Source organism: Notamacropus eugenii, chromosome 1 (assembly GCF_028372415.1).
Source record: "Notamacropus eugenii isolate mMacEug1 chromosome 1, mMacEug1.pri_v2, whole genome shotgun sequence".
In the NCBI taxonomy this organism is placed as follows: domain Eukaryota; kingdom Metazoa; phylum Chordata; class Mammalia; order Diprotodontia; family Macropodidae; genus Notamacropus; species Notamacropus eugenii.
In genome coordinates, this window is record NC_092872.1 from 378,502,420 (window position 1) to 378,515,934 (window position 13,515).

Below are 13,515 nucleotides of genomic sequence, written 5' to 3' on the forward strand. Positions count from 1 at the left end.
CTGACTGCCTATTGAGGCATTTCAAACTCTATGTTTTGGAGACATCTCCAACTCAACATGCCCAAAAGAAATTATCTTTCCCCCTAGAGTCACCCCTTATGAAACTTTACTATTTTCTGTCCAAGGTACTCCTGATCTTGAAGGATTCCTGCAGCCTGGGACAGCTTGTAAAGAACTGGTCTTCGAGCCCAAAAAATTCGAGTTCCTGCACCTAACAGGATCATGTAACCCTAAAAGTCAGTCTTAACCTTTCAGTATTCTGGGCAATTCTTGATGCTAATCTGCACTGGTAGAAGGACTTTCCTGACCTGGGAGATCCCTATATCAATAAAATCAGAAGTTCAGTCACTCTACCTATGGGAACCGAGTCAACAAGCATGTGTTAAGCACCTACTACATCCCATACAGGGTGCTAAGCATCCTGGACACTGTAAGGAAATACAAAGGCCACTTCTGGCTTCAGAACCACGTAGCTTTCGCTTTAACGCCCAGCTTCCCTCATCTCCCTAAAAGCCCAAGTCGCGCCTGTCACTCCCCTAACAACGAAGCCCGCACTTGGAGGTCAGCCTCTCCCATTACCCGTGAGCTTCCTGAGGCCAGGGGATACTTCTCTCTGCTCTCCGCACCTTCTCAGGGAGGAGCCCGGGGGAGCAGGCCCCGCACCTTTCAGGATAAGGGCTAGGCAGAAGGGGCTCACCAGCAGCTTCCAGGCCCAGTGCCGAGGGGGCACCACGCGGGGCCCGGGGATTTGGTGGGGCTCCGTAAAGAGAGGGGGTCCCTATTTTCTCCTCTGGGCGTGGCCAGCAAGGGAGGTCCCATAGTCCCCCCAAACCAACACGCATTAAGCGCCTACAGCGCGCCAGGCGCGGGGACACAAGACCAAAACAACACTCGGGCCTGGCCCTCCAGCAGCTTCCATTCTTGTGTGCTGAGGCCTTAGGGCCCGCAGGGTTCCCAGATTCGGGACCCACCGCGAAGGAAAAGCTCCTTCTCTGGATCTGCGGCTCGGCGGGGCTGGTAGAGGGACGGGGGAAAAGCCCTGCGCCTGTCCGGAGAGGCCCCGGGGAGGAGGGGGGGAGGGGGGAGGGGGCGGTTTAGGGGTGGGGAGGGTACGCTAAAACCTAATCCCCGCAAGGCCCTGACTTTAGCGCCGAGCCCTAGAGCAGTTCTAAGACGCCGGCTCTGCGCCCCCACTGGACCAGAAGCTCGGGTCTCGCGGGCGGGAAGGCCTATCCGCGGAGTGCGGGAGCCACTAACGCCACAGACCAAAGGCCGCCACCCTAGGCCCAGCATAGCCTGCCCCTCCCCCCACCTTGGCGGGCAAGAGAAGCTAACCATCAGCAGGTCGGCGCATGCGCAACAGGCCAAGTTGTAAGCGGACGGGCACGAAGTTCAATATTCGCGGGAAGGCGCAAGCGCAGAGAGGGCGTGGGGTGTTAGTGGGGGAAGGTTTGGAAAGGACTGTGACCAAAGCGCACGCGCGCGAGATTCCTGTGGCGGGAGGAGGTTGGCGCTCGTGGAACTACGCCTGCGCAAAAGCGGTGTGTGACGTAAGGGGGCGGAGACTGGAGCTCTTCTGCGCGTGCGCAGAGCGTGCTCAAAAGGGTTTATCTAGGATGCGCAGGCGCTCAGCGGTCATTTCTTCGTAGCCACGCCGAAGTCAAGTATCGAGGTGAGCACCGGTCGGCTCTCATCCAACCTTCGTCGCCCGCGGGAACGGCACTTCTCTCTGGACCCCCCTCGGCCTGGTCCCCGTCGGCACTTTGGGGGGAGCGCGGCGCGTTGTGGGCCGCGGTTCGGGTCGGCCGGAGCTTGTCGGCGCCTCCGAGGCCTGTGGGCCGAGGCGACTCCATTGTGTGCGGAGCAGGAGGAGGCGGAGCGGAAGCAGCCGCCGCCATTTCCTCGGCCGCCCGCCCGCCGGAGAGAGGCCCGGCCGGCGCGGCCCCGGAGGCGCGGGTGGCCGGTTTTGGGGGCTCGGCGGGGGAAGGGGGTGGTTGGTGTTGTGGAGACGAAGGACGGGTTACCGGTTAGGCATCCCCGCTTGGCGCGGGGGCGCGAACTGCCGGGAACGCGGGGGGTGGGGGTGAGGGGCGGGGCGAGGGCCTACCCGGGAGGCGGGGGGAGGGACCCTTTCCTCACCCCCGGCCCTCGCTTCGCAGCCGCCGCCACTGACTGAACAAGATGATGCTGAGCACCGAAGGCGGAGAAGGCTTCGTGGTGAAGGTCCGGGGCTTGCCCTGGTCCTGCTCGGCCGATGAAGTCCAACGCTTCTTCTCGGGTAAGCGGGCGGGGGTGGGGCGGGGTGTGAGGTAGGGGAAAAGTGAGAGCGCGCCTCCGGGCGGCGGCGGCGCGCGCGGCCCTCGCATCCGCGTAGGCCTCGTGCCCGCGGCGGCAGCAGGTCGGCGGGCGGGGGAGGGGGGCCGCGTGGTCCTGGGCCTCCGCGCGCTCCTGGCGGCCCCCTGGCGGGGGAGCGGCCGCTTGCTGCAAGTCTCGCGCTGCTGCCTGGGGGGAGGGGGTGGAAGTTGGTTTCGCTTTGCGTCATTACACAATGGAAATTGCGAAACGACCGCTGCTTGCTTACGGGAAGTGGAGTGGCAGGGTTAGCCTAAGCGGAAGGCTTTTTCCCCCGTGGATCCTTATGGTTCTTATCGTTCTGCCAAAGTAGGGCTGCTTGAAATTGCATCTGTATTGATTTGACGAGAATTGAATGTTATTTGACTTTGTGCATAGCAAAAGTGTAGTGGAAAGGCTGGTATGAATTTTTATTTAGGATAGATGAAGGGTCCATTTTTTTCACTTGGAAAGTAACCTCAGTTTACGTTTCGTTTCGAGTTAGACCGTAAAGATGAAAGCGTAACTTAAATTATGTTGAGGTGTGGGTATTTGAAGGACTTAACAAAAATGAGTAATAGCAAAACTGATTAGGATTCTCTTTGGAAACAGAAGAAACTTAATAGGTCTGGTTCCTTAAGTTGTGGGTGTTTCATTACTTGGTGTTAGTAAAATGCTGGAGAACTATGGGAAGGTAAAGCTTTTATAGCCTGCTTACTGTTCAGATGAAGCTGTTGTGGAAACGTGAAAATAAAGAAGCTGGTTAGCAGTTTGTAAGGTGGGTCAATAACTTGATTGTACTGTTACTACAATATTTGATTGTACTGTTACACAATATGATTATACAGTAGTGTTCCTGCTGCTCATTTGCAAATGGTAAGTCAAGAATGTTTCAACCGGCTTTTATTATGATAAAAATCATTTCAGTCGTCCCCTCCTTCCCCCCCCCCCCCCCCCCCCAAAGAGATAATCACCTTTAGAGTAGCTTGAGGCTGCAGGGTATGCCTAGCATGCAGTCTATAAAAGGTTGATTTTTTTGAGTCAAAGGAGATAAAAGGTAAAAGTTTACTAAATTGTAGAATGGTGCTTTGTTACAGATTTTGAACCCCCTAAAAATTTTCATTTTGAAAATTGCACAAACCATACCCTCTTTAACGTTTTCTTACGCTGCTGGGATTATGACAACATAGTCATCTGGTACTCAAATTTTATTAAGACTCCCAATTATTAGGGGCAGGACAATCCAAGTGGTTAGATACATTAACTGTGAGTTAACAATTGGTTTCTTTACAGAATGCAAAATTCAAAATGGGGCATCAGGCATTCGTTTCATCTATACCCGAGAAGGCAGACCAAGTGGAGAAGCATTTGTTGAACTTGAATCAGAAGATGAAGTCAAGTTGGCACTGAAAAAAGACAGAGAAACTATGGGACACAGATATGTTGAAGGTTTGATTTATGTTGACATAGTAAAGTGTTAAGTGTGTAGATTTTACCCCCCTTTCTGAATTTTAGGTAATTGACCGCATGGAAATGGTCATCTAAGTGAGTTTTTGCAGCTCCTAGTTTATCTAAAAATAAGGAATCTTATTCGTTCTAATATTCCAAAATTGACTAATTCTAAGCACCTCTTACAGTATTCAAGTCAAACAACGTTGAAATGGATTGGGTGTTGAAGCATACTGGTCCAAATAGTCCTGACACTGCCAATGATGGCTTTGTGCGCCTTAGAGGACTCCCATTTGGCTGTAGCAAGGAAGAAATTGTTCAGTTTTTTTCAGGTATGTAGCAGTGCTTGTCATTGGACAGTGCATTTTTGGCTAGTTCAAGTAATTGGAATGATTTAGATGTACTTGTTTGGACAGGTTGAAAATTTAAGCATTGAATACTATTTCTGGTTTAGAAGTTCAGGGACCTTCAAATAATTTAAGCCCATAAATTAGACTATCTTAAAGCTGGAAAACAACTTGGATTCTAAATATCACTAAATTTTTAATTTTTTTTATACTTGGTGTTGTAGTTTAAAGTAGATATTTAGATGCTAGAGGATTGTCCTCAACAGCTTAACTTCTTTCTACACATTTGCTGTTCAGCATAGTACCTCAAGTTTATAAGGTAAGATGCACTTATCACCATGACTAGACTGATGTACTTTAATTTTAACTAACACTTTTCCTGCTGTTATTCATTATTGTGAAATGACACTGCCGGTGTCATGGGACCAAAGTAAACTCCTATATGTTCTCTCTGGAGCAATACTATGGAGCCTCTTCCAAGGAAAACCTGATTATAGCCTGGTAATTGTAGGCTACTAGCATTGCAAGTTGCCTGTCTTAAGTAAGATTGCAGAGGAATAATTTTCAGGTACTGTTTTAAATTCTTACCAATTGCCAATTTTTGAAAAATGATGTCCCAGTTTACTTAAGATAGGGAAATGCTCATCGAGGTAATGTTTTGGGCCTAAACTAATTGAATGTCTAACACAATTCTGATGTGATTTGCATGAATATTGTTCACATTGAAAAGTATGTAATAGAAATGTTTTAAGTTTTTGAAAAATTTGACTAGTTGTTTCTAGGTCTGGAATTCAATGTTAAAAGATGTAGGGTTTTTGTGGTTTAATAGCTTATAAAAAGTTAATTTCAAATAATGTAATAGCATGTTTGGTAACAATATTTGAATCCTAGTCATTGTTTTGACTAATGTTCAAATATCTATTAGAATGAAAATTTGAATGCCATTTGTCACTTAACGTAATCTCATCTTACTCCTAGGAAAGTGTTTTAAGACTTTTTGTATTCTTGGAAATGTATCCACGAACTGGAAATTCCATCTTTGAAAACCTTTAAGTGTTAACTTACAATTAGAACATTAAAATTGCATGATTGTCTTACATAGATCAGTTGTATTTTAAAAGTCAGGTTATTTGATCAGTTGTGTGATCTTAGCAATGTTTTATTTCATCATTGTTATGTGTACCTAAATATGCAAAAATTGCCTTGAAAACTGAAGTTCCACTTAGCTATTTGTAATATATTTAAAGGAAAGAAGACATGTTGGCAAAACTTGTTAGTGTGTGCAACTTGATTAGTTTACTGTCATTCTATCTTGTGTAATTCTCAGTAATGAGAATATGTTGAAAATATGAAATTGTTATGCCAGTTTCTTAATACACCCCCTATAAGCAAGTAAACTGTATATTTGTTTGCCTCCTATATTTTTGTGCCACAGGGTGTTTTAAGAATAGTAAACTTATATGGAACTTCATGTCAGTGCATATTTATGAGTACTTAAAGTTAAAAGCATACCATTCGCCTAAATATTTACAATTCTGGTGTATTTAAAGCTATAAGAAGAATCATTTCTGGGCTTGTGATGTTAATATTGCCCCCCTACTGGGGTTATTTGTCCTTGGGTTGAAGGGTTGGAAATCGTGCCAAATGGGATAACATTGCCGGTGGACTTCCAGGGGAGGAGTACGGGGGAGGCCTTCGTGCAGTTTGCTTCACAGGAAATAGCTGAAAAGGCTCTAAAGAAACACAAGGAAAGAATAGGGCACAGGTGGGGATGGATGGTTGGTTGGATACGTCACTTTTCTTATGGTAAATGATAATTAAATCCATATTCTCTCTGCTTGAAAGGAAATGTATCTATTTCCTGGTCCTAGTTAATAATTAAAGTGTTAAAACTGTTAAGTTACTGTCAGATGCTAAAGTTACATGCTAAAACTTTTAAGTGCCATATTTGCATAGACAAAAGTTTAAGATTAAATTACTCACAGTTACTAAGATGCATTTGCCATTTAAGCTTCTTAATTTCTGTAGGCAACCATAAGTCCATGGAGTCGAGAGACTATGGCTTTAAAAAAATTTAGTGTAAACAATGGCTTTAGCTCAATATCTAGTAAATTAATGTTACCATAAGAAAATGTGATATCTTTCTGAACTTGTTTTATAAAGTTGAAATGCCACAAACTTTCTTGCTGTATATAAACTTGCATTGTAACGTTAAGCATAGCTTTCAAGAAATTGTCACAAAAGGTTTTATTCAATTTTGCTTGTGACTATTTTTCATTGAAGCATGCGCTTACCTATGCTGATTCTTACTAAGAAGCATAGGATATGTGGAGTATTTATTATAGGCAAAGTAACTGTAGCATTGAGCTAGAATGTTGGTGAAGGCTGGCTTTTTAGCTCACTTGTTACACATTGCCAATTAATTCAAATGTTGAAATGTTAAGAGTTGAGTGGAATTCATTCCCTCCTAAAACATTTTACTTTTATATAAGCACTCCTCTCCCACCCTTAAGGTTGGGCTACAGTAGTTTTTTTTAAAAAAGAAAAAAAGGAGGAGTTTTAACTTTTCCCCTTGAAAATGACATTTTTTTATAGTCAAGAGTAAAATCTGGTCATTGCCTATGCAAATGTAAAGAAATCTGGCTTTTTAAAGTATTTTGTCAGTTTCATGGCTATGACTAGAATATTGTCTTGTGTAATTATACTTGTGCATGAAATGAAGGACTCACTAGTTTTCTATATGAACAATGTTTTAGGTACATTGAAATCTTCAAGAGCAGCCGGGCAGAAGTTCGTACTCATTATGATCCTCCTCGAAAGCTAATGGCTATGCAGCGGCCAGGTCCTTATGACAGGCCTGGGGCTGGCAGAGGCTATAACAGCATTGGTAGAGGAGCTGGGTTTGAAAGAATGAGGCGAGGTGCCTACGGTGGAGGTATGTGTACCTAAGAAATAAGATGTCCGATTAAAAAAAAAAAGCTTTCTGTAAAGTAATGACTCTTCCCCATTAACCATTTCAGGGTATGGAGGCTATGATGACTACAATGGATATAATGATGGATATGGCTTTGGGTCGGATAGATTTGGAAGAGGTAAGGTAAGAATTGTACTTCAAAGCTGGAGGATGCCTACACTTTTTTAAATCTAGACCTCAATTACTGTTTTTCAGGAATGTCTGATCATAGATATGGAGATGGTGGATCCACTTTCCAGAGTACAACAGGCCATTGTGTGCACATGAGAGGATTACCTTACAGAGCTACTGAAAATGATATTTACAATGTAAGTTTCTCAGATGGACTTACAAGTTAACTCTAATATGTGTGTTATGTTTCTATGTCTGACCTTAAAGAACTGAAGGATTTGTAGAAGCTAATCTTTTAAAAATAAGAGCATAACATGATTGTTTTTATGCCCAGTTTTTCTCACCACTCAACCCTGTTCGAGTACACATTGAAATTGGACCTGATGGCAGAGTGACTGGAGAAGCAGATGTTGAATTTGCTACTCATGAAGATGCTGTGGCAGCTATGTCAAAAGACAAAGCCAATATGCGTGAGTCTGTTTGGACTAATTATCCCAGGCAATATGTCATAGCATGCACAACAAAATCATTGCCTGTGATTGCTAGTGAAGAGAGCATGTGAGGTTTTCTTTTTCTCAAACTTGATTTCATTGGTTGACTTGTTTTAAATAGTATTTAGATCATAGCATGTAAGGGTATGTTTTAACATTAGTTGCTAGAAAGCGAGAGGGTTTATTTGGATTGGTTACCTATATTAAATATTGAGATTATTTAAAAAAATCTTCCATAATAAGTAATACTTTTTTCTAACCTTTTTCTCATTTCAGAGCACAGATATGTAGAACTCTTCTTGAATTCTACAGCAGGAGCAAGCGGTGGTGCTTACGGTAGCCAAATGCTAGGAGGCATGGGTTTGTGTAAATATCACTTTAGTGTCTTTTTTTAAGCTAACCTTGTATGCCTTTTCTCTCATTTCAGAACACAGATATGTAGAACTCTTCTTGAATTCTACAGCAGGAGCAAGCGGTGGTGCTTATGGTAGCCAAATGATGGGAGGCATGGGCTTGTGTAAATATCGCTAGTTTTTTTAAAAAACAAAACATTTATATCTAAGTAAATTATATTTAAGCTAAGTTATATTTAGTTTATATTTAACTGAGTTTAGTGTAACTTAAGTCAGGTCCTTTGGAAGGCTATTCCTTCCATTCAGATGAGGTATGAAGTTATTTGTATTGGTTAAGTATTGAAACTCAGATTTAGTTAAATATAGTAAAACTCAAAGATCAGTGACTAAATTGTTAATTGCTTATGTTTGGGGGAGGGAATTGTAAGTAACATTTCTTAAGAGTTTAGTCTGACTAATGTCAGTAAAAGAGGACCTGGCAAAAAAGCATAAAATGAAAGTCATTTGAGTACATTGTTAAATGAGTGTCCAGTTATAGCTGAAGTGAAGAATGTCATTTAATTATTTGCATCCATTAAGTTCAGTATAAAAGACTAGTTAAAAGCAGCTTTGTAATAATGCCTCTACTTTATTGAATCCTGTACATCTATTCTTGCTGATAGTCATATACTATTAGCTTTTACATGATAAATATAGTGGAGGAATAAAATGCTGTTTAAAAAATAAGCTTAAAGGATTGAAAATTCTACGTAGAATAGGGTTGGTTATATAGGACAAGAGGTCAACTCTGGAAGACCATGTAGATTTAGAAGTGCAAGCCAGGTACCACCAGGTACCACATAGCCTTGGAAACAAGAACCTAATGTTTTCTTAACTTAACAGCAAACCAGTCCAGTTACGGTGGTCCAGCTAGCCAGCAGCTGAGTGGGGGTTACGGAGGAGGCTACGGTGGTCAAAGCAGCATGAGCGGATATGGTAAGCATCTTTTTAATTGTGGTTTAAATATTTTTTAGGCAGGCATGTTTTATAGATGGGGTGGGGGGATTGGGAGGTGGTGGGAGGGGATATGCAGATACTTTTTGAAATTGGGTATATAAATTTTAGTAGAGGTTTTTTTTCTGGGGGTGATTTGGGGGGGTGGAATATGGTGAGCATATTTACCTTATTAAACTTTAAGAAATGAGCATTGGGGGAAGTATTTAATAAATGGCACCTAGTCGTAAATCATAACTTGCTGTCGAGCCAGAAAACATATCTGCCTCCATTAAGTGTAAAAAAGTAAATTGTGCCGCCTTTTTTTTTTTTAATTTAAGTTTTAAGTTTTTTTTTATTAGTAACTTGCTTATTTTAGATGGGATAATTAAATGGCAGAATGGCGGTTGGGTTCAGGATCATATTTTCTATACAGTTAAACTAGGATTGGTTTTGGTTTATTTTCAATTGGTCTAAAGAATGGTGATTTTGGTATTATAGTCTTACCCTACAAAATCCTTTTGCAGACCAAGTTTTACAGGAAAACTCCAGTGATTTTCAATCAAACATTGCATAGGTAAATATTTTCTCGAAAAATCTAATTTAAATTCCCAATAGCAAATATTTTTTTTTTTATCTGTTGTAATACACTTTCTATAGCAGTCAATGGCTCTGACTTTAACTCCACGGAGGCTGCCATTTTGGGCACAGTGAGTTGCCATTAGTCCAACTTTGTAGTCTCACTTCCTGCCCGCCATGAATAGGAAAAGCAAGAGACTTCCCCCTGTGCTCCCTATTCATATGCCATTCAATTAACACTTTGTGAATGTTTTATGTTAAATTTTTTAAATGCCTGTGTAGCTTTAAAATTATTGTGAAGTAATTTTGCAATTTTTGAAAAACACTAGTTTTCCTTTAAACTTAAATTTTCAATCCTTAAAGATCCATTAAAATGGTAGCACAGGAGTATGACAAGTTGGTACAGCAGTGAAGGGGTTAACGGAGGCCTGTTTGGAGTAAGGGTCCCCCTATCCCAAACATGTTTCTCTCTCCACATGAAACAGCAGCCATTGTGTACTACATTCTGTACATTGTGCACAAATTTATTTATTTTTGTAATATTGTTTAACTTGACTGATATTTTGAAAAGGCTGTTAACTTTTCCACATGTATTTCTTTGCAGGGAGCCAAGGAGCGATGAACAGCAGCTACTACAGTAGCGGGAGCCGTGCATCTATGGGAGTGAACGGAATGGGAGGGATGTCTGGCATGTCCAGTATGAGTGGTGGATGGGGAATGTAATCCTGATCACTGACTCTTGGTCAACTTTTTTTAAAGAAAAAAAAACAAACAAAAACGAAGTTTAACAGTTTTGCAATACAAGCTTGTGATTTATGCTTACTGTAAGTGAAATCAGGATTGTTTTAAAAACTTTCAGGTTCAGTATTTTTGAACACAGAAAAACATTCATCTAGGATGTAATAACCAAGTTGAGTAAAGACTATAACTGTTAAACAATTTCAGCTTTTCTCAAGGTAGTTATGTTGTAGGAGTGTACTTTAAGCAGTAAGCGTATTTAGGTTAAAGCAGTTTCAATTATGTTAAATGTTGCTCTTATACCACATTACATGGAACACTGTTTGAGATGCATGTTGGGAGACATGCTTTTTTGTAAAACAAATATAGGAGCTGTGTCTGCGATTCAAAAGTGAAACATTTGGCATGTTTGTTCTAGTTTATTTCGTTTACTATCCTGTAAGGCACGTACGTTTAAGCTTTTTTTTTTTTTAAGTTAATGGGGACAATTTTGAGACGCAATACGGATACTTTAGGATTTGGTCTTGGTGTTTGTATTAAATTCTGAGGCCTTGATTTAAATCTTTCATTGTATTGTGATTTCCTTTTAGGTGTATTGCGCTAAGTGAAACTTGTTAAATAAATCTTCCTTTCAAAAACTGGAATAAATATTGTCCTTACTTTGAACAGTGTCTTATCTGGCACTGTTATCTTAAGCGACTATTCGATGATAGTATTAAATTTCCTCGCCATTCCCTGTTGAAGTGACTGACCTTTGTTGGTATATGGAATCCCTATTATTGCCAGCTGTGATTCAAGAGAAAAGCATAGATGCTTACCTTAAGAAACCTGAAAGCTACCCAGTAATGTTTGGAATTGCATTTGCTTAGGCGTTATAAAATAGCTTGTATTGCATAAGTGTATCTCCTGTCTAATGGTGATTACATAAAAAATGGTATAGGACATGAGTGCTAAAAGGAATCAAGTGGAAATCATCTTGGCAGTCTTAGGGATCCAAGATTTCTGGCTGTTTCTGTCTGGGCCAAAGGTAATTTGGAAAATATGCTGTGCTGCTTTGAATTTATGGCAGGTAAATTTTACTAGGGCTTAAGACAAAAACCTTTGAAAAATGTTACGTGGAATTGTGTATTTTTGTTGAGTGTCTAACAGATTATGCTATGGAATTTAGTTGCTTAGGATAGCTGAATTTTTGTGCCAAGTTCTCAAGTTGGGAGTAAGGGATGGTTAAGACAAGTCAACTGAGATAATGCCCTGGAAGCTAGAACCACAGCAGGCCTGTTTTCTGTTGGCTCTGTAGTTGAAAATGTTTGCTTTTATCTTACTCCAAAGAAATTATAAAGTAATCTGGGATGAAACCCCCAATCTTCAAATGACTGGGGGGAGGGGTTTTGTTTTAACCACAACTATCAACAGGTGCTATATGAGTAGAGGGTTTTCTGTAGGAACTTTGTAGGGAGATACTTTTTTTTCTAAGGCTTAGGATCTAAGAGCAAGATGTTAAATGTCCATAGCATTCCAGCTGCTGATGGTTTAATGTAGGCCATGGAAAATCCCACCCTTAAAGAACCACCACTTCTCAGTTGAAGCAGTGATTTGGGTTATGGTCTTGAATTAAAAATTGCAGAAAATTCTTTTAAAACTTGATAAAATTACTACATATGCTTTGGTTTGTTTTGCCAACTGAGCAAATATGCAAGTATTTTTTCTGTTTATCAGTAAACGCTCAAGGGGATGAATTTTAGGAGTCACAACTCTAAACTTCCAAGTAAAGAATAGGTCTTCCATGTCATTGGCATTTGAATAGGAGCCGAAGGAGCTGTTTTTGGTGTTGGATGGGCTATGAAGAAATAAATGGGTCTTTGACAAGTAAGACTTGAACTCTTTAATCTGCCACAGTTGCTTCCTTGCTTAACTAAAAGATTGCTATTTATCTGAGCTGCTAAATTCAATGATTTTTCTCAGTCTTCATCTAGACCTAGCTTTTGACATGTGACCATCTTCTGGATGTGACACTGATCTTGGTTCTTGTCTGATGGTTCCTTCTGTTTCTTTCGCTAAGGTATGCTGGCTGGTACAATTTTGCTTCAAGACCCTTTTATGTGATTCTTCCCATTTGCAATTGCTTAGTCTCTGCCTTTAGAATACCCTGGCTTCCTAAGCAGCACAGCTCAGGTATCATTTAAAAGGTTTTCCCTGATCTTTCAGGGGCCTTCTAGTAGCTCTTAGTGTAAAAGTCTTAGTTATAAGAGAACCTCAAAGGCAATAAGTACTAATTCAGTGATTAGCTTTGTATTGAAGACCTCCAATAATGGGGAACTAAAATGCATTCTTTGCAGCCAATTCAGTATTTGGACAGTTAAGTGTTAACCCAATGTACATTTTTGAAATTTTTACGCAATGGTTCTGCCATTTGGGGCCAGGAAAGTCCATTACATCCTCTGCTGATAGCTGTTCTTGTGTAGTATTTGCAGACTTGGAGATGCTTCTCTTCACCCTTCCCTCCCAGCCATCCACCCCCACTTTGAACTAATCCATATATAGTGTTGAATACAAGGCAATTTTAGGCTAGCTTTTAATTAGGATTCTGTACATTGATACCACCAGCTCCTTAGTCCTGTGTTGCATGTCACTTGTCTCTTAACATAGCACAGCTAAAGAGTAGCATTGCTTTTGATTTCATTCTTAGGGTTTCAGTTATCTGTGCAGGTGGATCAAATCTATTTGACATGTCTAAAATTGAAGATGCTTCCCAAAATCCGCTGCTAAACTGAGCAGTTTTTGTTTTTTAGCACCATTATCTTGTATAATCATGCAGATTTAAAACCCTGGAGTTACTTTTCTGAAAACCCACCTGCTCCCTTCTCCCCTCCACCACTCCCTTTTCAAATGCCATGTTCCTCTGTTTCTACTTTGGCCTTTTTGGGCCTAAGTCCCATCTGTAAAGTGAAAAGGGTGTTTTATCAGAGGGTTTCCATTATCCCACTTTTAAATGTATGGCACCCTCCACAAAACAAGGTACCAAATAAATCACTAAGACACATTAGTGTCTGCTTCCAGAATAAAATGTCTGCTCAGGTGAGCATTTTAAAGCCCTTGACCGTTCCCACATATGAACCTGGTTGCTTGGACTTGCACACAGCCAGGAAGATTCCCATAACTTCTTTTGGAGT

The 13,515-nt window shown here is 41.3% G+C and overlaps 1 protein-coding gene across 6 annotated transcripts; it reads left to right on the forward strand.

Annotated features, from left to right (window-relative positions):
• The first annotated feature begins 906 nt into the window (after positions 1–906).
• Positions 907–11,011, forward strand: HNRNPH1 (heterogeneous nuclear ribonucleoprotein H1). Of its 6 annotated transcripts, XM_072630731.1 has the most exons (15): positions 907–1,371; positions 1,650–1,672; positions 2,160–2,278; positions 3,625–3,780; positions 3,969–4,112; positions 5,754–5,892; positions 6,884–7,062; positions 7,148–7,219; positions 7,276–7,409; positions 7,547–7,682; positions 7,980–8,039; positions 8,131–8,220; positions 8,939–9,031; positions 9,556–9,605; positions 10,212–11,011. In XM_072630731.1, exons 3-14 carry the CDS (start codon positions 2,182–2,184, stop codon positions 9,603–9,605), a joined length of 1,350 nt encoding a protein of 449 aa, XP_072486832.1. In that variant the 5' UTR covers positions 907–1,371; positions 1,650–1,672; positions 2,160–2,181; the 3' UTR covers positions 10,212–11,011. The 6 variants fall into 6 exon arrangements, with proteins under 6 accessions (XP_072486832.1, XP_072486830.1, XP_072486831.1 ...); XM_072630729.1 differs by lacking the exon at positions 9,556–9,605 and having other exon boundaries at positions 1,089–1,371; XM_072630733.1 differs by lacking the exons at positions 907–1,371; positions 5,754–5,892 and having other exon boundaries at positions 1,637–1,672.
• The last annotated feature ends 2,504 nt before the right edge of the window (positions 11,012–13,515 follow it).